The sequence below is a fragment of the Crassostrea angulata genome, chromosome 3 (genome assembly GCF_025612915.1).
Source record: "Crassostrea angulata isolate pt1a10 chromosome 3, ASM2561291v2, whole genome shotgun sequence".
Classification (NCBI taxonomy): Eukaryota; Metazoa; Mollusca; class Bivalvia; order Ostreida; family Ostreidae; genus Magallana; species Magallana angulata.
Window position 1 is genome coordinate 21,614,051 of NC_069113.1, and position 24,173 is coordinate 21,638,223.

At 36.5% G+C, this 24,173-nt stretch overlaps 4 protein-coding genes across 5 annotated transcripts; 2 read left to right on the forward strand and 2 right to left on the reverse strand.

The window, feature by feature from the left end:
• Positions 1–300: 300 nt before the first annotated feature.
• LOC128175197 (lysophosphatidylserine lipase ABHD12-like) lies at positions 301–7,093 on the reverse strand. Of its 2 annotated transcripts, none has more exons than XM_052840643.1 (12): positions 6,984–7,093; positions 5,502–5,631; positions 5,241–5,352; positions 5,012–5,128; positions 4,414–4,490; positions 3,824–3,953; positions 3,168–3,205; positions 2,965–3,044; positions 2,535–2,617; positions 1,716–1,794; positions 919–1,046; positions 301–422 (listed from the first exon to the last, which is right to left on the reverse strand). In XM_052840643.1, the coding sequence occupies exons 2-12, from the start codon at positions 5,620–5,622 to the stop codon at positions 395–397; spliced, it is 993 nt and encodes a 330-aa protein (XP_052696603.1). In that variant the 5' UTR covers positions 5,623–5,631; positions 6,984–7,093; the 3' UTR covers positions 301–394. The 2 variants fall into 2 exon arrangements, with proteins under 2 accessions (XP_052696603.1, XP_052696605.1); XM_052840645.1 differs by lacking the exon at positions 6,984–7,093 and adding an exon at positions 6,464–6,538.
• A 33-nt stretch (positions 7,094–7,126) lies between these two features.
• Positions 7,127–7,816, forward strand: LOC128175198 (DNA polymerase epsilon subunit 4-like). The gene has a single exon (XM_052840646.1). It carries the CDS (start codon positions 7,156–7,158, stop codon positions 7,501–7,503), a length of 348 nt encoding a protein of 115 aa, XP_052696606.1. The 5' UTR covers positions 7,127–7,155; the 3' UTR covers positions 7,504–7,816.
• Positions 7,817–15,333: 7,517 nt separating this feature from the next.
• Positions 15,334–17,696, forward strand: LOC128177276 (uncharacterized). The gene is made up of 2 exons (XM_052843931.1): positions 15,334–15,745; positions 15,988–17,696. Exon 2 carries the CDS (start codon positions 15,992–15,994, stop codon positions 17,675–17,677), a length of 1,686 nt encoding a protein of 561 aa, XP_052699891.1. The 5' UTR covers positions 15,334–15,745; positions 15,988–15,991; the 3' UTR covers positions 17,678–17,696.
• LOC128177275 (uncharacterized) lies at positions 17,688–24,146 on the reverse strand. The gene is made up of 6 exons (XM_052843930.1): positions 24,010–24,146; positions 21,528–23,110; positions 21,056–21,175; positions 20,333–20,768; positions 19,306–19,967; positions 17,688–18,924 (listed from the first exon to the last, which is right to left on the reverse strand). Exons 2-5 carry the CDS (start codon positions 23,089–23,091, stop codon positions 19,724–19,726), a joined length of 2,364 nt encoding a protein of 787 aa, XP_052699890.1. The 5' UTR covers positions 23,092–23,110; positions 24,010–24,146; the 3' UTR covers positions 17,688–18,924; positions 19,306–19,723.
• Between the last annotated feature and the right edge of the window lie 27 nt (positions 24,147–24,173).

Sequence of the window (24,173 nt, forward strand, 5' to 3'; positions counted from 1 at the left end):
TAAATTTGAGTATTTTCCTATATCTTAATTTATACATGTATATAGCTCTTCTTCTAGAGGAGATCAAGACAGTCTAAAAATGGCCACATCCACCCAGCCCTCTTAAGGGGTATGGTCACAATTTTTGCCAAATTTTATATTTTCAAGTTTATTGTATATGCAGTGCTTTAGTAATGCATTTCTAATGAGCAACCAACATAATGATTTAAAAAAAAAAAATGTTGACCAAAATTGAGACCATGTCCCTATAATGCACTGAAAATGACAACATTTATATATGTCATGTATGACTTATCCAGAGACAGCACTCAAAATATTTTATTGAGCAGTAATCATCTTCTTTTTCTTTCTTTCTTTTGATGGATGGATTTAATAAATTTATCCTTGGAAATCATCATCTCTTTAAAGAGGCCACAAAATTTCTGAAAAAAAGATAATCCTTTATAAAGTCATTTAGAAACTTAATAATTGCCTGCCTTTAAAGCAGCCAAAAATTTTTAATACTGAATAATGTATGTCTACTTTAAATAACAAGAGGCCCATGGGCCACATCTCACTCACCAGAGCAACAATAGCCATAAAACTCTGTCGAATCTGCTTTATGGTATCAAATACCAATTATCTGGAGAATTATGGAGAGTGGATCTACCCCTGGGGATCATAATCTTAACTAAATTGAATCTACACTAAGGATGCTTCCATACAAGTTTAAGCCTTTCTGGCCAAATGGTTTTTTGAGAAGATTCTTAAGGATTTCTCTATTTATGACTATTTTATGACTCAAAAAACTTAAACTGAAATTTTGAGAGAAACATTTTGCCATGATTTTCAATCTTTCAGAATTCTTGTTGATAACATCCTGGACAACAAAAATATCCAAGCTTCAAATTATTTAATACCTCGCTGGTCAGTACTTACATAATATGCTGTGGCAGCTCTGGACTCCTGTACATGTTATTGTGACCATATTTGTGCTTCTTGTCAAAGGACACAAAATGGATATTGCCACTGGAAATGTCACGAACTCTCTTGGCTTCTGCATGAAGCTATTACAAATAAAGAAAAATTATTTACAAACACTATCAAAAATATCTTTTAATTTTAAATTTTTTTTTTAACCAGACAGACTGTCTGCGTTTTCTGGGTCCTCCCCCCTTCCTTAAAATCTGTCTTCCTTATAACACGTTATTAAGATAATCTACTCTCTGTCATTCCAATTTTTTCTTGAGAACTGCACATCTACAGCTACACATTATAATAAATATTTATGAACATCAATTTATACACCAAATTCTGGTACCGGTACTTCAACTCTACACAAACCGGTAGAAGCATTTACCAGTAAAAGCTTAGGATTCATGTATGCTCTATCATTAAGAAACTACGTTTTGTGTTTAAAAAAGTAAAGCTTCTCTACATCATACAGTGCTGTTTGTTCTTTGAAATTGTATAGATTCATAATTTATGTGAGCAATTATTGTTTGCGTAAAGTCGCTAAATTTTAAGACATCTCCCAGATTTCAAAATCTCTCAGATTTTAAAATCTTGCTTTTATTTTCAGGACAGATGTAAACTTTATGAAACTGTGATAAAAATTTTACATACACAATTTTATTTGCTCACAATTTGATGCACAATGGTTGAATCGTGAAACTAAGTACCGATACTTGCATAAAATAAGCAATCTACAGTATATGAGATGCCCTGGTACTTACCAGTTCACCGAGTTCATGAGGAACAGTAAAATCATCTTCCGCATGGAGGAGCAGAATAGGGACTGTAACACTGGCTATGCTATAAAGAAACAAATAAAATTAAACAATCATTGCAAGAGTACCAAGGTCTAAATTTTCTTCACAATATCAGGTTTTAAATCAACAGTCCATTGCTACACATGTATGAACACTGCTATACATTATATAATGCTGTTATGTAAATCAAAATCACAATACAGTGGCATTGGAAGCAAATTGAAAGTGGGGGGGGGGGGGGCTTGACTTATCAAAAATCTTGACAAGCAAAAAAAAAAAAAATCTTTGGTTATGGTTATGTAACTTAAATGCAAAAAAAGTGATGGAGCTAAGCCCCCCCCCCCCCCCCCCCCCCCTTTATGATGCCAATGCTATATTTATTATTCATTTACAACATTAGGGGCAGGTAATTAGTGAGCTCAGAACCCTGAAATTGCACCATGTCAGAAATTACACAGTGTATGCTTATCAATTCTTCTGTATTAAAGGGGAAAGAAACTATTCATATGTACCGGTAGTACAATAAATAAATGAACTAACATTTACTTATTAATAAATCATATTTTTCTTTTAATAGAAATTCCAGAAACAATGCATAAATCAAGAAATACCGATTGCTAAATTTAAATTTACTGCTGCCATTAGGTCAATCTACTGAAACAGAATGTACCGCATGGGTACATTTTCCAGGAGGACTCTCCAGAATTAGATGATTAGAAGACCGTTTTTGGATGGATATCATAACAAATTCACTGGTATATTTGAAGAGTCTGTAAAACTTACTGTTCATCTGTTTTAAAATGAAGACCTATTCTATCCAAGGCACTGACTACGGCCCAGTCAAACCAAGGAAGAAATCTAAATAACTGGAAAAGAAACATTGTAAATCATGAACGAGCAATGCACATCAACTGTAAATGCCTTATTTTCTGGGAGAAATCAATTCCCTGCAGCAGTTTTGTATGGATATTAATACCCCATATTAACTTGTTAATAAGAATATTAATATCCATACAGCATTTGAAAAGTTTCGGGTGGAACTGGGAATTGAAACTGAGACACTTTCATTTACAAAACTAAATATGTTTGAGAGAGAGAGAGAGAGAGAGAGAGAGAGAGAGAGTGTATATCATATCGATAAAAGTCCTTCACTTGAGAAGGAAGAGAATAGAGGTAGATCTTTACAATAGCCAATTTTTTAATCAATACTCACAGCAGCAAAAGGATGCAGTTTTGATACATGCTTCAGATTTGTGAATGGTGCTTGTAGTATGAGTCCATCTGGAGGCTCACCTACACAATAAAATAAAATCAATAAAAAATTCTATTACTATTAATTAACAAAGAAAGATTCTTAACCACTTTCTCTCTCAAGCAAGTCAAGAAATGAAATGAATAATAAAAATTGCAACCCACCATTATCACAAAGTTGCTTGGTCAATTTAGTCCCAATTCTGAAAAACAAATCAATATTTATAAGTTTTTCAAGTGTGTCCTCTTCATTTGAATGGACGATTGTGAGTGTTTAATTCAAAAAATTTTTAAAACTAAAGAAAATTTTGGACAACTGGTTGAAAATATTTTTACCTAAGTGTCCCCGACCTACATGTATATGCTCCAATGATTTAACTACTGTGGAATCATTAGAGTTCGTGGTGGCTCAATTTTCGTGGTACTCGTGGGTATCCCTTACCCACGAATTTACATCCTTGACGGAAACAAATTTATAAAGAGTTATCTTAGTCCTACAGAAAATAAAAACCGACGTATCTACGAATTTACATCCCAACGAATAAGCAAAAAACCCACAATCCACGAAAATTGGTCCCCACAAATTTGAATGATTCCACAGTATTGCTTGAATTATTCTAGTCAGATTGGTGTCATTTTCTATGTTTCACAACTTAATTCTTCCATTGGAAACAGGCAATGCATGCTTTTTTTATTTTGAGTCCAGAAATTTGTGGTACTTTTGTCAAGTTATTGGAGTAACAACCAACAGGAAAAGATGGTATAATCAGGACAATCCAATGAACAAATGGGACTGCCTCAAACTATGGTATTCAACTTACCCAGTTCCTAGGGAGTGACCCCATATTATGACAGGAACTTGGGCAGATCGTTTCCTGACCCATTTGTACAGGAAGTAGGAATCTGCAACGCAGCCATCCTCTGAGGGAAACCCAGTGGAATCTCCAAAACCTATAAAACAAATATGTCACGTACTGCTTATAACCTTAATATAATATTATTTTCAAGCTTTCATATGAATAATACATACATTGTACATGTACATTTTGGATTTCTTGCTAAAACTTCAGATAGCTTAAGATGTATCAATAAATCATTATTCACATTTTTCAAAACTGATAAATAGCAAATTAGGCTAGTGACATATGCAGTCACTCGATTTGTACTGTGGTATATATATTGTTGATTGCCAGGTAACTAACAACACTCTAACAGACTGAATTAAACCATAATGTTGATCCTGACATGTACCATGGATACAACAGAAATTAGCAGCAAACAGACTGCGGAATTAGTTGATCATTTTTTGAACAAAGAAATTTCTCAAAGGGCAGTTGATAAGTAAGTTAAAACTAAATGCATTCAAATTTCAGTTTACTCATGAATTATGAATTATTCATTCATACTGTACCTCTATAGTCTAAGGCCAGTACATGGTAGTTCAGCTTGCTAAGTAGCTTCAAGAGTTCTACTCTATGTGGTTGTGCTCTGCAATGATAAAAATACTTCATCAAAGTTCTTTTGAATAAAATTTCTTTCTGTACAATTATAATTGAAATGTTCTACATGTGAACACTGCAAAATTTTGATCACTAAATGCCTTTGAACACTGGACACAACTGGCTGCACATTTACTGTCAGTGAACAGAAAATGGTACTAAGTTGATGCAGACAGCAAAACATCCAATTTCAATTACTGTAGATTCCTTATTCTAGCGAGGGCTTTATTACGCGATTCAACCGGTTTGCATCAAATTGCGAGAATATAAATTCGGAAACACTGAATCATTAGCATAATTTGATTTAGTTTACATATGTCCGCAAAAAAAAAAGAAGATTTTAAAATCTGCGAGATGTGCCTTTTGCGATTTTACACGGATATTAGTTAATTGCGTTTAACTACGAATTACAGTAGATTGTAAGAAATCTTATTCTTATAACATCACTTGCTAGCTAAAGATACTGCTGTGCAAAGGCTCTTAAAATATCGTAACCAGAAGCTACTTTACCTAGAAGATGAGTTTCCATGAAGATACAAAATTATGGGTTGTCCTTCTTGTAATTTCTTTTCCCAGAATTCATCATTATCATCAATTTGATCTCCTGCATTTCCAGGTAAGGTGTGCCTGCATTTCAAGTATACAAAATATTCTTAATTAACATTGATAATCAAAAATTTTTTTTTAATTTTTTTTTTAAGTGGGGTTCAATCTCATACAAAGTATATCAATAGTTTACCAAACTCCAATTGTACTCTCATCATCAACATCAAGGTAGAAATTCCTTGTATTCTTCAAACCAAAACTCTCTGGCTTCTTCAGGTCCTTGAAGACAACTTTTGGGTGCTCCACTGAAATATGTCAAATTACACATCATTCATGGCTAGAATTAACACAGAAATGAGAAAAACACTCCTCACTGACAGACAGATAATTTGAAAATTCAGAGAGAGAGAGAGAGAGAGATGAGAGAGAGAGAAAGAGAAAGGATATGGCCTACCAAAGTGAAGGAAAACTATCCGATGAGCAATCCATGGATAAAATCTCACCAAGAAGGGCAGCAGTACATACAATGCACACAACCCTCCCCCGGTCCACCCAAACACCGCCCAGAGGTCCATCACTCTGATCTTTAAAAAAAGTACACAATCAAGGTTACAGCATGTCTTCAAATAAAAGCAATACATATATGTATTTGGGAAAGTTAAATTAAACATGACAGAGACTTGGACTTACCCTAAACTTCACCGAATTTCCATGCATACATTTCTGTAGTTAAATTATGATTTTATACCGTTAACAATCCCATATATCTATATGTATATATAAATATACCTTAATTTACTATGCAAGATGTTGAGGCAGGATAAACATACACATGTATTTTTCCTGTATAATATATATACTAAATAAAATCATTATAACATATTTTAAGCCATGCAGTTATATTAGACGGGGAGGGGCAAATAATAATTGGGATATCTCTATAAGGATCTGAGATATAATCACTCAGTACAATAACATTAAAGAAACAGATGTTGAGACTTTGATCATTTCCCTTTCAGGTGGAATAACACATCATCACAAAATGGCTGATCTCTGATTTAAACGACAGATCGTTTTATCAGAGATTTTATTGATGGCAATTAACATGTAACTTATGCCATCATAAGCCAGGTGGATTAAGTGCCAGCTTGGCTGGTGATCTGTACATCCCGAGTTCAAATCTGAGTTCCGAGTTCAAATTTTTAAGATATTCATTTTTTATCCCAAACTGCAAATTTTTCACTTAGTGGACATATATATGTTAATAATATCTTTCATAATCAAATAATTTACTGTCTATTGAGTGACTTTCACAGGTATAGGTAAATTATTCCAGAGCATGATCCTTAACACATCAATATTTTTTGCTCAACCCCTGGAAGTGGAAAGTTAATGAAATCCTGTTAGAGTAAGTACCTTGGATGTTGATTTAAGAGATTATCATTTAACAAGGGGGGTCCCCAGGAATTACTGTCCCAAGGAATATGACGTATGTAGTCATGGCCAAGCAGACCAGCGCTGATGATGAACAATGATGCAGTTCATAACTACTACAAAAATATATTTTATGTGCTTCATATAAGCTAATCATAAATCATGTAAATTACAAGCATGACTCATTAGATGATAGAATCTGCATGGGGAGGGAAACAATATTAACATGCAATTCCACCAAGTAGCCTTTTGTCAGTTTATAGATGTTAAGACGTGTTTATATTATGAACTCTGTATATGTTAACAAACACCTTTCCTGAGAGGTCACTTCATTTTAGGCAATTTACATATGCCAACTGTCGTTGTCATGTGATGTATGCAGCTAAGCTACGGCATCGGTATACCTGACATGAACATTGAACACCCATTTTTATATGTCAAGCGATATAGATCGCATTAGAGTAAAGAGAGAAAACATTGATAAATAAAAGTCTCCCCTTACCTTTGCAATTTTTACATCAACTTGTGTAAAATAATTTCGATAGATACTTCGCGCAGAAACAAAGCCGGATTCGAGAAATTCACTTTAATTTTATGTTTTGAAATTATCCCTAGTGAAGAGCGGTCAAAGGAAGATTACTCTAATTTCAATCTAAAGTGAAAGTAGGATAAAAATGGCGGGAGTAGAAGAAATGGAATCTCAAACTGATGATAAGGAAAACTCATCTGAGAAAATTGTGAAAACAAAAGAGAAAAATTCTAACCAGGATAGTGAGAAGTTGATGAAGCTGCCGTTGAGCAGAATTAAATCGATCATGAAAAGTGACCCTGATGTGACGTTAGCAAGCCAAGAAGCAGTGATCACTATAGCTAAAGCCACAGAATTGTTTATATGGGAATTGTCGAAGGATGCAGTTCACAGCACATTACAAAGTAAAAGGAAGACACTACAGAGAAAGGATCTGGATTGTATACTTGATACAAGAGATTGCTATTTATTTCTTGAAGGAACTCTGGACTGAAATTCATGTACTCATTTTACTACAGTACAGAACTCTCAAATCAAATTGGATTTCTTCAACAGAATGGGAAGTGTGTATGAAATGTTTCTAGTGGTGACTCTCAGTGCTTAAAATGTGCTGGCCACTGAAGTAAAATTATAGACACATTGTCATCATTGTTAATCATTACATCACTGTGTTCTGTGAATATTTAGAAATGTATAAAAATTGTAAATGAATATGCATTTATCAGTATATTGTTCAATCACATCTTGTGTTTTTCTAAAATGGTTTTTAAATGATTTAATAATGAAAAATATATGTTCCATTTCTCGCCAGTGCATTGTGCATTGTTACGTCATTTTATCGATACATAACAAGAGGCCCATGGGCCACATTGCTCACCTGAGCAACAATAGATACAGTGTATTATTAAATCAGCTTTACGGAAAAAAAATGCAAAAAAAATATGGACAATATAGTCTAACAGATCCTGTATATAAAAAAATCAAATTTTCCCTGGATATTCTGTTTACCATTGATCCCTTTTTGTCACAGTGTAGTCATTTCACATATTGAGCATCACAGTTCTCAAGAAGATCTAAATCAAATGGGATTTAAACGGTTAAACCTACATCAAACTTGTGAAGCCCAAGAATTGTCCAGAGGTCAAAGTTTAAACAATTTTAAAGAATCAAAAATATGTCAAAATGCTTGCATATAAGTTAAACCATATATTATAACATTTGAATTTTGGTGAATTTAAACTGGTTTTTTTTTGTAAAATTGACCCTCCACCCCATGTGGCTCCATCCTACTCCTGAAAAATATGATTTGGACTTTGAATCTACACTATCCAAGGTTGCTTTCACTAATGTTGCACCTTTTCTAAGAAAAATTTTTTTTATAGAAAAAGATTTTTCTCAATATATTCCTTTGTAAAGATTTTACTGGTCCCCATTGTGCCCCTACCGTACCCCTGGGGATCATAGTTTGACCAAACTTGAATCTACCCTACCTGATGATACTTTACACAAGTAACAGCCTTTCTAGCTAGTCAGGTTCTGAGTAGAAGATTTAAAATAAAATTTCTCTTTATATTCCTATATAAAAATTTGACCCCCATTGTGGCCCCACCTTGCCCCTAAGGAACCATGATTTGATCAAACTTGAATCTACACTGAGGATGCTTCCACACAAGTTTCAGCTTTTCTGGCCAAATGGTTTTTGAGAAAAAAAAATTAAAGTTGAACTCTATATACTCCTATGTAAAACTTTAACCCCCCCCCCCCCATAGTGGGCCCACCTTACCCCCGGGGACCATGATTTGAACAAACTTCAATCTACACTATCTGAGGATGCTTTCACACAAGTTTCAGCTTTTCTAGCCGTTTGGTTTTTGAGAAGATTTTTAAAGATTAACTCTATATACTCCTATGTAAAACTTCGACCCCCATTGTGGTCCCATCTTACTCCCGGGGATCATGATTTGAACAAACTTGAATCTACACTATCTGAGGATGCTTCCACACAGGTTTCAGCTTTTCTGGCCAAATGGTTTTTGAGAAGAAGATTTTTAAAGATTAACTCTATATACTCCTATGTAAAACTTCGACACCCCCCCCCCATTGTGGCCCCATCTTACCACGGGGACCGTAATTGGAACAAACTTGAATCTACACTGTCTGAGGATGCTTTCTCACAAGTTTAAGCTTTTCTGGCCAAATAGTTTTTGAGAAGAAGATAGTTAAAGATTAACTCTATATACTCCTATGTAAAAAATCGACCCCCCCCCCCCCTATTGTGGCCCCACCTTACCCCCGAGGACCATGCATGATTTGAATAAACTTGAATCTACACTATCTGAGGATGCTTCCACACAAGTTTTTCTGGCCAAATGGTTTTTGAGAAGAGGATTTTTGAAAAATATCACCAAATTTTCAATAACTCCTAATTATCTCCCTTTAAAATAGGAGTGTCCCTTTATTTTGACAAACTTGAATCCCCTTTACCCAATGATTCTTTGTGTCAGGTTTGGTTGAAATTGGCCAAGTGGTTCAGGAGAAGAAGTAGAAAATGTATAAAGTTTACAGACAGACAGACGGACGCCGGACAAAAAGTGATCAGAAAAGCTCACTTGAGCTTTCAGCTCAGGTGAGCCAAAACTGTTTACTACATTCAATGCACCGGAGAGAAATAGTAAAGGGCAACAATTGATGTGTGTTCAGCAAACCGAGTGCCCACGAGCGCATGTCAGAATTTGTGTTGCATGTATTTTGGCAAGTGCTCGAGTGCACCTGCTTTGTTGAACACGCGCCTGAGTACCTTGGGTAGAGCGCAAGAATCATTTTCGGGTGCGAAGAGGCACTAAAGCGGGTCGTAGATTCATCAGACGTATCAATACAGTCTGTGTCAAGCAGTTCAAATCATCAAAACAACAACTCGGGGTTAATCTAGAAAACCTTGTTTTGATTTCTCGTAGTCCTATACCTTCTGAAACAAGTACTGTCAAACCATATAACGTTCTTCCAATTCCAACACAAGTGAAACACCGAGCAGCAAAGAAAATCAAGATTTTGATCAGTCAAACATTTACAGTAAGTGAAAATAGTCGACAATTTCCAACACATTTCTCCACTTATATCAACAAAACGTATGCACATATCATCATGAGGCATAAATAGAAACAATCTGACGAAAATTCCACTTCTGACACTACCAAAAGATAGGGATGTATTGATCAAGTTTATTTACCCTAAATTGCAGATCTGTGAGAAATAAGACCGTCTCAATTTCAGACTTCAAGTGATGTAGATATAATGGTCATAACCGGAGACTTGGCTTGGTACCGATACAGACCAAATAGTGTTGTACGAACTGACCCCCGACGGCTGCAAAGTGTATCACAAACCCAGACGAGGTCGTAAATGAGGAGTTGTAGCTCTCATAGGTAGACTTAAAATCTGAAAATAGTCGAAGAAAAACAATACTGTGAGAATGTTCAATTTGAGCACATCGGATTTCTCGTTTACTCACAGAATCATAAATTCAGAATGTCTGTAGTATATAGCCCCCATCATTCAGCGTGTCCAGGTTCATTGAGGAGTTTTCTCAACATTTGGCAACATTAGTTGTAACATCAGAAGAACTTCTCATCACAGGCGATTTCAACATCCACGTCGACAATCTGAGCAATGTGGATACGCGGAGGTTCCTAAATTCTATTGATGAGTTTGGTTTAAAACAACATGTTGTTGACGCAACCCACAACAAGGGTCATGCACTGGATTTGCTTATTACCAGAGAGTCTAACACCATCCTTGTGTCTAAGCCGGTAGTGAAGGATCCTTTGTTGCGATCTTCGAGTCATCTGTTCTGATTTGAATGTCTCAAAACCAGAGAAACCTAAGAAAGAACTGAGTTTCCGACAATTTCGTAAAGTTAATACAGAGGATCTAAGTTCCAACCTCAATAAATCGCTAAGTTTCTTGAATTCAAATAACATACCACTTGGAGACCACATGGAAAACTATAATTCTATCATGCGGGATGTTGTCGACACACACGCGCCTCTATTAAGAAAGGAAATAACAATAAGACCAAACACGAAGTGGTACTCCCTAGACCTACGCCATGCAAAGCGCGAGAAAAGAAAAGCTGAAAGAGTCTGGAGACGCACAAACCTAACAGTGCATTATTCAATTTACAAAGAGAAATGCTCGGATAGCACAAAACTGCTTCTCAAAAGCAAACATGACTGGTTTTTGTCTAAAATAATTTCCTGTGGTAAAAATCGAGGGAAACTTTTTAAAACTGCAAATTCACTACTTGGGGAATCCGGTGTTCCAATTCTTCCTGACTGCACATCTGATTTAGAATTAGCAAATGACATTGGATCATATAATTATTTCAGCAATAAAATCAATGACATACGAACTATATAAGCTGGTCAGTAAAAGCAGAGACGGAAAAACTGATAAACCGTTTGATGGTCAATTCTTGGCAAATTTTGATCCTACATCCTGTGAGGAAGTCTTGAAATTTTTATCAAATTCGGCATCAAAAACATTTTGTTTAGACCCGTTACCAACCAATCTACTTAAAGAATGTGAAAGCTCAGCGTTGGTGCCTCATTACTGACATCATCAACAAATTTATATCTGAGGGTCCGTTCCATCGAGTTTCAAGGAGGCAGTTGTCAAGCCTTTGCTCAAAAAATCTGGTTTGGATAAAGAAAATTTCAAAAATTACCGACCTGTCTTTAATTTGCCGTTCATATCTAAAGTTTTGGGAAAAGTTATTGCCATTCGAATTGATGGCCATTTAAAACAAAACCATCTTAATGATAATCTTCAATCTGCATATAGAAAACACCATTCCACTGAAACAGCCCTTCTTCGTGTTCATCATGACATTGCTGTTGCGCTGGACAATAACAGTTGCGCAGTTCTTGTTATGTTGGATTTATAGGCAGCTTTTGGTGTACTGGACAATGACATCCTGCACAAACGATTGGAGCATACCTATGGTATCACGGATAATGCCCTTTCGTGGATCAAATCTTACATGAGTGAAAGAACGCAACGTATATCAATTGGTTCCGAACTTTCTAACCCGGTTCCGCTTGATATTGGAGTGCCCCAAGGCTCAGTGTTGGGACCAAAAATCTACTGTATTTTTTCCCGTCCACTTACCGAGATTTGCTTGCATCATGGTATGCAGTATCACGTATACGCCGATGACACACAAGTGTATCTCATCGTAAAGCCAACTGAGAACTGGCAAGATGTGTCGTCAAGGCTAACACGCTGCCTGAATGATATGAAGCTGTGGATGTCTAACAACATGCTTGAGTTAGATGAGGAGAAAACTGAACTGATTGTTTTTGCCCCGAGAAGTCGTATCAAAAACCTGATCAAAACTAGCTTACTCTTCGGAAAAAACATCATTCACAGTGTCCCAAGTGGGAGAAATCTTTTTTTGATCAACTCTTATCTTTTGAAAAGCAGTGCAATGCGGTCTCAAAGACATGTTACTCACAGATTCGGAAAATAGGACGCATTCAGCACTTTCTCACGGACGCGGCATGCAAAACACTTGTCCACTCTCTGGTTACGTCGCGGCTGGCTTATGGAAATGCGCTCTTGTACAACATAGATAGCACCTACATAATGAAACATCAGAGGGTTCAGAGCACTGCTGTACGTCTTAATACCAGGACAGGCAAGCATGAACATATTCAGCCCATCCTGTTTGATTTGCACTGGCGTCCTGTGATGTATAGAGTGCAATACAAACTATGTGTATACTAGTATGTATACAAGGCGCTCCATTATCTTGCCCCGACGTATCTAGCTGAATTAGTTTGCGAACACAAACATAATATCATATGATATTTTATTATATCATAAAATACAAAAGCGTATCATATCATACAATACCATATCATAGGAATCGTGTTATATCATTTTACAACAAACACATCTATCAAGCAAGTTTATTTATGTCTCTGGTTTGAGTAAGGTATAGGGTTTCTTTAAGCATCGATATCGTTGATAATGGAGATCAGGCTCTGTATCTGAAGCTACCTTTGCAATTCATTTATATTATAGTTAAATCAAGCATACAAGTTTGAAATAGTACTATTATCTATTAAACATGTGACCTGTTTCAAAAAACTAAACCTCATCCAGTAACCGAAACCTTTTGCTCTGATTCAGCATCCTTGCCTATGGAGTGCATCAGAATCACAAGATGCATCATCTCTTCAAATTTGATAAAGATTGAACCAATAATAACTTTGTCTATCAAAGGCCACCTGTTCTAAACACTTTAACCAGCTTAAACCCCTTAACTCATCCAGCATCCGCAACCTATATGGCTCAGATTCAACATTCAAGCTTGTCAAGTGCATAAGTATCATCAGACGCACATCCATCCAAGTTTGGTGAAGTTAGGACCAGTAATAACTAAGATATAATCATTAGAGGGCACCTGATCTAAAACCTTTAACAAGCTTAAGGACCTTAACATCATTCAGCATCCGAAACGTAAGACTCAGATTCAGCATTCAAGTCTTTCAGGTGCTTCAGTATCATAAGACGCACCATCCATGAAAGTTTTGTGAAGTTAGAACCAGTTGTAACTTAGAAATGGCTTTCAAAGGGCACCTGCTCCAAAAACCTTTACCTCCTTTAGCATTTGGAACTCATTGCCCAGACTCAGCATCCAAGTCTCTCAAGTCCATAAGTAGGTCCAGATGCGTTTGGTGAAGACAGGATAAGTAATAACTTAGATACAGAACCTGCAACAAAAAATTTAACCAGGTCCGGACGCCGACGCCGGGGGTATAGCATTAGCTCCCCCTACTTCGTCTGGGTGAGCTAAAAAGCACTGAAGTAGTCACAACGAATATCTGCTCGAGGTATAGCTAATGCCTACGAAAGCCCATTGAGCTCATTTTCGTAGGTAAATAAAAATATTTTTTTCGCGAATAAACGCGAAACTTTTGCAAATAAACGCGTTACTTTTGCGAATAAACGCGTTACTTTTGCAATATTACGCAAAACTTTTGTGAATAAACGCGTTACTTTCGCGATATAACGCGAAACTTCGCGTTTGCGTTTATTCCCGAAGGTTACGCGTTATATCGCGAAAGTTTCGTGTTTATTCGTGAAAAAAGATATATATTTTTTTACCTACGAAAATGAGCATAATGGGCTTTTGTACTCACCATGGTGCTCAAGGAGGAATAAAAAGCGGAGCAAGTGAAATTTTTAACAAAGCAAATCGTCTTAAGCTAGGGTCCGGTGTCTGCATAGCTCCCTCCTATCCGCCAGATGGGAGATGACAGTAGAATTGGTTTGCGACGATGCATGGAGCAATGCTCATTGAAATTCATCTTATTTTATGTTCGCTTTTCAGCTTTTAATAAATCTTTTAATAAAACTTTTAATAAATCTTAATAAATCTTAATAAAACTTTCAAAAAGTATGGGGGTGCTGAACCTCTATGATGCTATGTGCTTAATGGTTAGGTCTAACTTTGCAAAAAAAAAAAGGGGGGGGGGGGCAAAGCTCCCCCCTAGCGTCCCGGTTCCGACGCCTATGCGATGCTAACTTGCATGTATGAATTGGTCCATTATTAAGAAGTATTAGATAGTGTAAGATAATGTCATGCATGATAAAAATTCAATTCAGTATTACATGCACATCTATCGTCGTTACCCGAACCGGCGACACCGTTAATTTATTGCTTCCACTGTCAATTGTCGATGTGAATTTGAGCTAGCTTGCAGGCTAGTAGCATCAGGGGGGCCACTTTTATGGGACCATGTACCCCCCCCCCCCCACGGATTAGGATTTTCAGGATTTGAAAAGTAAAGTTTCCTTTTTATTCTGGGGTGAGTCTGCCCCCCCCCCCAAACTTTCAAAAACGATGCTACGTGCCTGGTTTGTATACTCATACGGGATCTCTTTTTGATGATAGCAACTGGATCAAGATTTAATTTCGAAAACTACACATGTACCCTATGGCCGCAAACCACGACCATGCATCTGCAGCTGGTTTGACATTTAGACTAAAAGAAAAAATTAAAGGACTATCCAGTTTGCAGACTCCGGACCGTGGCTTGAGACAATGCAAGCATATACTTTCCTCTCTTATTTGTAATAGCTGAAAAAAAACCAACTTTGATCATTAACCTTATAATAAGTTGGACTCGTACATATGTCTATATTCTACTTTTAGTTACACCACTTTCACTCCAATCAGTCTGTAGGTCCTTCAACTCCCTATTACGATGGTATTAATCCTAGTTAAGAATTGCAAGTCAATTGTTTAATCGTCATGTGATATTTAAATACACTTTATTAAACAGTTTATTCGTAATTCGGCTCCAGAAATCGGCCAATATCCTCTCCAATATATCGATCACTCGTATGTACATGTAACACACAGCGCAGTGAACCGTGCGACATCTTGGACTAGTGAGTATGCATCAGCAGACGATATCGTCACTTCGCCGCCACATGACAATGCCGGATCACAAATCGCAGTGAAAGTTCATTTGAGGCTACATTATTCATTGAATGTTGGGAGAACCTTGACTGACAATTGCATTAAATAAATAGGATGATATGATAAGAGTGAGATTATAAGTATAAATATGTAGGTGTGAAAAAAAGGTATTACAATATACCGGGGTATGAACGGATGAGCTTGAATATGTATCTTCGGTGAACATTTTCAGGATCGTTTCAAGGTAGTAGCACTGTGGATATAATTTTTTTTACAGCCCAATCGTTAAATTATAAACAATTTTATATACCCTGTAGTAAAATGTGATAAGCAGTTGCCAAATTTTTTTTATCTTGACAGCAGGTTAAAAAACATAAATACGATCCCTTAAGTAATTTTAGTTGTCACATAAATTTTCACATTAGAATTGGAACAATCATCTAAGAAATTTTTTATTTCAAAAATGGATAAAAATTCTTCTTTTAGGAGAATGGACGACGCCGCAAAAGTTCAGGAGGAATCCGTACAATGTGATCTTTGCAAAGAGCGGACAATAAAAGCGAATTGTAAATTGTGTTCCGTCGAACTCTGCAAGGAATGCGTTGGTGAGCACATTTCTGACGAGACGACGCCACATGATATTGTGACGGTCGATCAGAAGAAGTCTCCTCTAATGTACCCTCCCTGTCCTAAACATTCCGGCGAGACCTGCGACAAGGATTGCATAGACTGCAACTGCCCCGTCTGTCCAAGCTGCGTGGATTCTGAGGAGCATGCGCACCACGCTTTCCGGAGCATCTTGGAACTCGTGGACGTCAAGAAAGAGAACATTGCCAATGAAATGGAGTGCTTGCAGAAAATGACCACCTCATACGAAAACGAGACTGCCGAAATTGAAAAACGGATTTCAAATTTGGAGAAAGGGTATAGAAAAATTAACGTAGCCGTGGATAAACAGCGGAAAGTTTGGCATGAAGAAGTCGATTGCATGGTAGACAAACTTAAATCCGACATTAAAAAGATGAAAAACAAGCAAAGGACGGTTTTGAAAACCCACTTGCAGAGTATCACAAAACTGATAGATGACCTCAATTCGGCTATCGAAGAAATCAAAGAAGTGCTGAGTTCTGGAGACGTATCCAAGTCCCTGGATTATGAAGGTACATTAGCGGAATTCAGAAAGCTTCCACCGACGCTCAGAAGTACATTTCCAATTTTCACACCATTGAAGGTTCAGAGAAGAGAACTTCGAAAGTTGTTCTGTAGTCTTACTCCGCCCTCCATAACCGCCGTAGAATCCACACATGCACCCAAATGCAGTAAGCCACCATCTAAACCTCTGGAAGTCCTCTCAGAGCAATGTCTTTTGGAGGAACCTAAAGTTGAAGGTATCGTAGAAACGGGGTACGATTTCCTACGCAATGTCACTTGCTCTCGTGAAGAAGAATTTTGGGTTTCAAATTGGAATTGTGAAATGAAAAATATCGATACAAAGGGTTCGTTATTAAAGAGTTTTAGGACCAAGTCGGGAGAAATGGCTTGCGATGTAGCTATTGCAAAAACAAACGAATTGTTCTATACCGATGTCAAAAACAAAACAGTGAACAAGTTCACAGATGGATATATCGAAGAACTGATCAAATTGCAAAATTGGAAACCTCTAAATCTCTGCATAACATCGTCGGGTGACATCATGGTTACCATGTACAATGACGCCGAAACACAGTCCAAAGTAATCCGTTACACGGGTTCCACGGAGAAGCAAACGATTCAATTCGACGACGAAGGCAAACCAATATATTCAGCAAACAACAAAATCAAATACATCACTGAAAACAAGAACTCTGATATTTGTGTGGCTGATTGGGGAGCCGGGGCTGTTGTGGTGGTCAGCCATCTTGGAAAAGTTCGATTTAGATACACTGGCCATGCTGCTTCCTCTCAAACTAGACCTTTCAAGCCCAGAGGCATTACCACAGACAGCAAACACCAGATCCTGACAGCTGATCACCATAACAACTGTATCCACGTGATCGCTCCAACCGGAAGCTTTCTCCGTTGTATAGACAACTGCAGAATAGAAAACCCATACGGAATTTCTCTGGATAAAAGCGACAAACTGTTTGTTGCTGAATTCTATAGTGGCAAAGTGAAAGTGATTCAGTATATGAAATAAATGATCGATCGCAGACTAATATTAATTTATATTTATTTTTCTAGTACAAAAAAATGTTGAAAACAGTGCATGTGTTACAGTATTCTCTGAATATCTTTAACTTATTAATTGCCTAACTAAAATGATTGAGATCTCATGAAAATGCTGATAAAAAAAGAAACTGATACTTTTGACCATGAAAAACAAAGCAGCGAGATTCAAAAGAATCTCTTTATAATAAATTCCAACAGCTATTATATTGCCATTATAAATCAATACCAGTTTACATGGCTGCAATGTGCATAGTGTTGAGCCACGTGTACCGGTACAATAATGCATGATCACGTGATTTTCGACTCATTAAAATGATATGTTATCATTGTCTGATGTCATTTCTCTCCTTATTGACAGATGATAAAAATGGTGGTCTTAATATGTACTATCACAAATGTTAGCTTATGACATAAGGTACAAGGATTGTGCAACTCACTCACCTTTAAAACAAACACTTAAAACACGAAAGATAAAGGGTTAAACAAACATTTATAAGACAATTTTCACCTGTAAACTGGTTTGATAGTAAAGGCTGGATGAATTGGTAGTGGGTATAAAAAGAACAATTTTTCTTACCCTTTGGCATAAAATAAAAAATTAACATCAGTTTACAACTTTACAGCATGTACATTATACAATAACATGTATGTAAAAATAAAAAGTACTGGTTTATGTAATAACTGGTTTCCCAATAAATGAATTTCAAATACATGTATGAGAACCAAGATGTGTCCAATATCTAGAATATAAAAAAAACCTTTATTTTCTATAGAAACAGAAATATGGTTTATTGCACATTCAAATCAAATAAAATTTGTGCATAATCAAAAAGGGACAAGTCATCAAAATATCAGCAGTTAAAAATAAAAAGAACCGGTATGATACATGAATCATAACAAAGCTCATTGCTTTCTAGTTCAGCAAGAAATAAATTAAATTGATAATACCGCTCAAACATCTAGGAAGAAAATTCAAAGAGCATGAAAAAAACATTAACAAACATGACCATGTATGAAATACATGTGATAACTATAAATACTATTACAACTCAAATTGCCTTTCAAATATTAAAGATCTAAAATATCAATATATTGTGTCACAGATTCTGAGGAGTAAAATCTGCATCAACTGTTGATGATGCTAATAATCTTCATCATCTTCTTCATCATATTCTTCATCCTGACCATCATCACCACCTTCTTGCAAACCTTCAACTGAAAGAGATGAAGAAGTTTGATATGATAAAAGATTCACAAAGATCAAACAATGGTTTTTGTATCGCCTCAACACAAAAATCAATCTATCTCTTAAGAGACAGGATATGATGTTCGCCCCTGGGGAACAATTCTATTTACCACATATAACATGACTGTCTAAATCAATCTGGTGATGCAGTTTAAGAGGGCAAAATGGTTACGACCATTTGTAGACTATATTTGATCTCCGTGAGACAAAGGGCTATGGTTAAAGATATAGATAAATGTAAAAGTCTGATATGTAGTCTGTTAATCACCCAGCCTTCTAAAAGAAATATTAAAACGAGGAATATTATGATATTTTGCACCATTTTAAGATTGCCCCGTCCGTGTACTTACACTCTTCGATGTGCTGCAGGGGGTCGTACTTGAGGTTGATTTCGGCTGCCTCGGGGTGGTCCTGTAGATACTTATCCCTGGCCTCGGTGGCTGCCTTTAGCATCTCTTCCTTGTGCAGTTTATTCATGTCACCCTCGTTACAGCTGAATTTTTTTTTTTACAAAAAAGCCATTGAACTGCTTTTCAATTTCATAAAACTATCTTTGAGAATCCATCCAAAATTTAGTAAAAAGTACTAGTAACCAAATTAAATGCAGCTCACAGAGATTATTCTAGCAAAGATTAAATTTGGATGGAATTTGTTTGGCTAGAATATATACAACATGTACATGCATATTGAATTACATCTTTTTATCTTTACCTTCATTAAACTTGAACATGTACTATATTCATAGTTTAATACACTAAATATTAACACCTACTTATCTCCGAAGTGGTTATAGTCAATATCCTCTGCTCTGCACACATAACAACTGCTGGCCCCACACGTACAGGTCATCTTGTTACAGCCGAACTCCTTTACGAAGGCTTTCTGACATCGGTGACAGCGGCGAATCATGGCTTCTGTCAGTCGCGCCTCGATGTAGGTCCTCATGTCTGTCTCCCCTTGTTTTTCCACTTCATCGCAGCGCAAAGGAACATGATTTGGTTCTTTACACAATCTGGAAATGAAAACAATATTCAATTGTAACCCAATTTTAACATACAAATCTTCTTAAGGTTTTTGCCCAAAATTTTTTATTTCATTTAAAATCACATTTTAAGATGATTCATAAATTTATTATAAACATGTAAATTTCAGAATCTTAATACAGGTACATGTAGTTTAAAACAGCACATCTTTATGACAGACTTTAGATAAATTGATCAAAGTTGAATTTGTAAAAGATATAAATTGATGAATTCCAGACATCAAATATTAAAAACAAATCTTAAATCTATTTACTCTATAACTGTATTTTATTAAACAGATGCAAAGAAAGTGTTTAAAGATCCCAGAAAGCTTCATCATTCAAGGAATATTAACCTGCAAGACTCCTTCAGACAATCTGGATTCAAGCATTTGAACACTTTATCGTTTTGATCCGGCATTATAGTGGCAAAACTACAGAAAGGACAGGACACTAAATCTGGGATGTCCGCCATCTTGATCTCCTCCTCCTGCATCTTCTTCAACACAATGGAAAAGACATTGGTTGGTAGCACGTGCTGTAGAATGGCAAGTGAAAACTTCTCCGAACAGGATCCATTTAGACATTTGAAGTCAGTCTTTCCTTCACCAATCACGACTTCGGACGATCTTCGGATGCAGGTCTTACAGAACAGATGTCCCTCAGGACAGGCGGCCATGTCTTCGAAGAGACACTCCTCGTCGAAGCAGCACTGACACTCCATGAGTTCTCCATTGTCCCGGGCCTCTTGGAGACGAAGTTCATAGACCTGCTTCTTGTCATGCAGGTACCCTAAAATCACAGCAAATAGCCATCATTACTATTTATATTTCACCATACTGTATTATCCTTGTTAAATGCCCTTATTTAAACAATAAAATGCTTTCTTTGGTGATTCATGCAGGATATGAAGGTGGCGAATTGCAGAAAAAATTTATGTAACCTGCTAAAGCCAGTTATGTATTTTTTATGCAATGATCGCTACCTTTTAGTTCACCTCCAAAAAAGCGTACTCTACAACAGCGTAAACCATTTTTCCAGTAGGGTTTAGTTATAAAGTCAGAAAATTCAATTGTTACTTTTGATTTCCTCCTCATTTTCAGAGAAGAGCTTCTCGTAGTAGAAGAACTCATCAGGCTCCCTGGGTAACTGACACTCCTCCTCACTGAGTGGCTGCTTTCTGAGCTTCCTAGAGTTTGCTGTAATGAAAATCAAAACAATTAAATAACAATCAATGGTTATACATGTATGTTTTTAACACTATTGTACAGTAGATTCCTTGTTTAACACCAGTACAGAATTCCAGCATTTTGTGTCAAATCACGAGGAATATAAAATCAAGAGCATCAAATTTTAACTCCACGCATCTAATTAGGAATCAACAGATATCATCATGTGTAAAACACTAATCAATGCAATTTTCATGTAATCAAAACATTGATGATACCCTTAACCAAAGAGGTTGATCAACTGACTGAATCTATTTTCAAATTTTTAAAAAAAACTTGCATATTAAAATGGCAGACAGACATGAGGAGACAGTGTGCTCACCAGTAATATTTACTATGTCTTGTTCAATCTCTTTTTTGCTGAGGTGATAATGATAATTATGTGTTTCGAGGACTTTTGTGATGTATGATTTTTTGAGCTGCCTAAACTCTCTCCTTAGCTGCTGCATTGCATGATCTTTGTAGGACGGGGTCATTTCTTTGTCAGCTTTTAAAAACGTGCCCATGGGATCGGGGAATCTAACTAGAAAAGACTCCATCTCAAACTGTAAATGCTGTATCTGATTATGTTTTGCCTGTCTTTTCCTCTCTTCTAAAGTGTCTTTCAATTTGGGGTAGTTTTTGTATTCAAACAACTCCATGGCAATATTTTTTAATCTCTCTTTATCATTGGTGTGCTCCTCTAATTTATCATACAGATAATTGGGATCACAATCTGGGAATATTTCCATCAACTCATCCACCTCTTCTTGGATATTTTTGGGCAAGGAGCCATTTGTCCCAATTCTCATAACATCTGAAATAGATGGTGAATTTGCAACTACACTTTCCAGAAAACTTTGTGAGTCCGTTCCTGATTTCATCAGTTCCTCGATCACAACTTGGAGACGATTTTTCTTGTCATGATGAGCTGCCAGAAATTCATATATTTCAGTTGGCTCCTTTTCAGGTAACACTTTACAAACGATTCTCATGTCCCTGTAAAGGGGATCTTCCAAATATTTTGGATCTGTTGGAAGGGACGATTCTTTTCTCAAAGAACTTGATGGACCATGATTATTTTGAAGATGATCGATGACTCTTTGAACTCGATCGGTATCGCGACAGTTTTTCTCTATGAGCTCATAAATCTTCCCAGGGTCAGCTGTGGGTACGCTTGACAACACCTTCATCATGTCATCTATGTATTCTTCTTTCTGATTGGTTGATCGTTTATAATGCTTGACCAATATCTTACTGACCACATAATCCACCCTGTCTACCCTGGCTTTATGTTCATTCAACATCTGCTGTATTTCTCCAGCTGTCATTGGCAGTTTTGATAAATTGGCAGTGGCTTTGTCAATCACTTTCACTAAATCCTCTACAAAAGCTGCCTCTTCCTTCAAATCTGCTCCAACTCTTTTCTTCTTCATCTTTTCAACATCCTCCAGAACTTCATTAATCACTAAGTCCACTCTATTAGGATTTCCTCTTCGAGACTTCAGTTTCTCATACACCATTTCCACATCAATACCATCCACAATGTTCGTTATCAATTTTGCGTCCTGTAGAACAGACTCGATCTTCTTCACCTTGGATGGTGAATCCCTCTCTTCCTTCTCTTCCAGCTCCACCACAGGTGTCTCTGCTCTCTCTCTGACCGAACTGTCAGCATCTTTGTTAGTTGGACCCACATCTCCTCCACCAAATAAATTCTCATTGGATTCACAGCTTTCTATAACATAGGGTTCCGTATCTTGGTCAAATAAATCATTGTTTTTTTCCTCCTCAGCAGACAGAGCAAACCCTCCACTCTCATGGCTGTTTTCATCGGCGGATCCATTGCCTTCTTTCTCCACTTTGGCTTTTTTGGCAGATGGGCCGTTTTTCACTGATTCTTCCATTGTGATCTAGCAGCCATACCTGAAAATGAGGAAAATGTATGATTACCAGGTATCTAACAATAACTGGTCGTTCCTGATTAAAACATATCAGAACAGATTTACCGATACTGTCAGTAAATAAGTATGCACTGATAGAAGGACGATATTCAACTTACCACTATAATTAAACCTCTTAACATTGTGTTTAAAACAGAAAGTTTTTAACAATATGCTACATAACATGGACAATTATCATACAACAGAAAGGCCACACCAATATAATTTCTTGTTTGTCAGACATCCAGTGAAAGAATTTTTAAGGTACAAGCAGGCAAGCGATTACAATTACAATTATATGGAACCCAGCCATTTTTTGTGACACTTTTTCCAAGGTCAGTTAGTTTGTTTAAGAGAAAGTCTGAGGTAAGTAAAGTGACAATATCAATAGCAAATTGCATAAAGAATTCAGCAGTACAGTACTAATTTTTTTTCACATATTTTGTGTGGAAATGAATTTAATCGGTTAAAAAAAATTGTACGCCATATATTGCAACTTTTTAACACAAACAGAACTGTAAAGTTAGCTCCTAGGTAATCCTTCAAATTCTTTTGAAGACCCTCTGTTTTGAGAAAAAGGTACAGTATATTTATCTCAAGTTTTATAATAACAATTCCTTTCTTGTATCAACCGTCTTGATCAAGGGTCGCAACTATTTTAAACAGCGTTACACCACTGTCTACAATTCATTGGTGTAATAACCGTTCATAATGCCTAATTATCGTCAGCAGCACGTGTATTCGATGTTGAACTATATGCAATTATATCTCATTAGCATACACCATCCAATACATATATATAACACTATATAGATCACTTGACCAAAGTTATGTCGAGATCGATATAAACGGAAACCTCGATTTGTATTCAAACACACTTACATCTGAATTCGCATGGGAGCAATCAAAGTGATACTTGTATAAATCATTTAAATAATTCTATTTGATTCCAATCTTGTGACATCCAATTTTGTGCCATCTTCACCATATTCACTGCGTAAAAACTTGCAAATAGTACCGTTTCCTCCTCCAATCACAGAAGATTA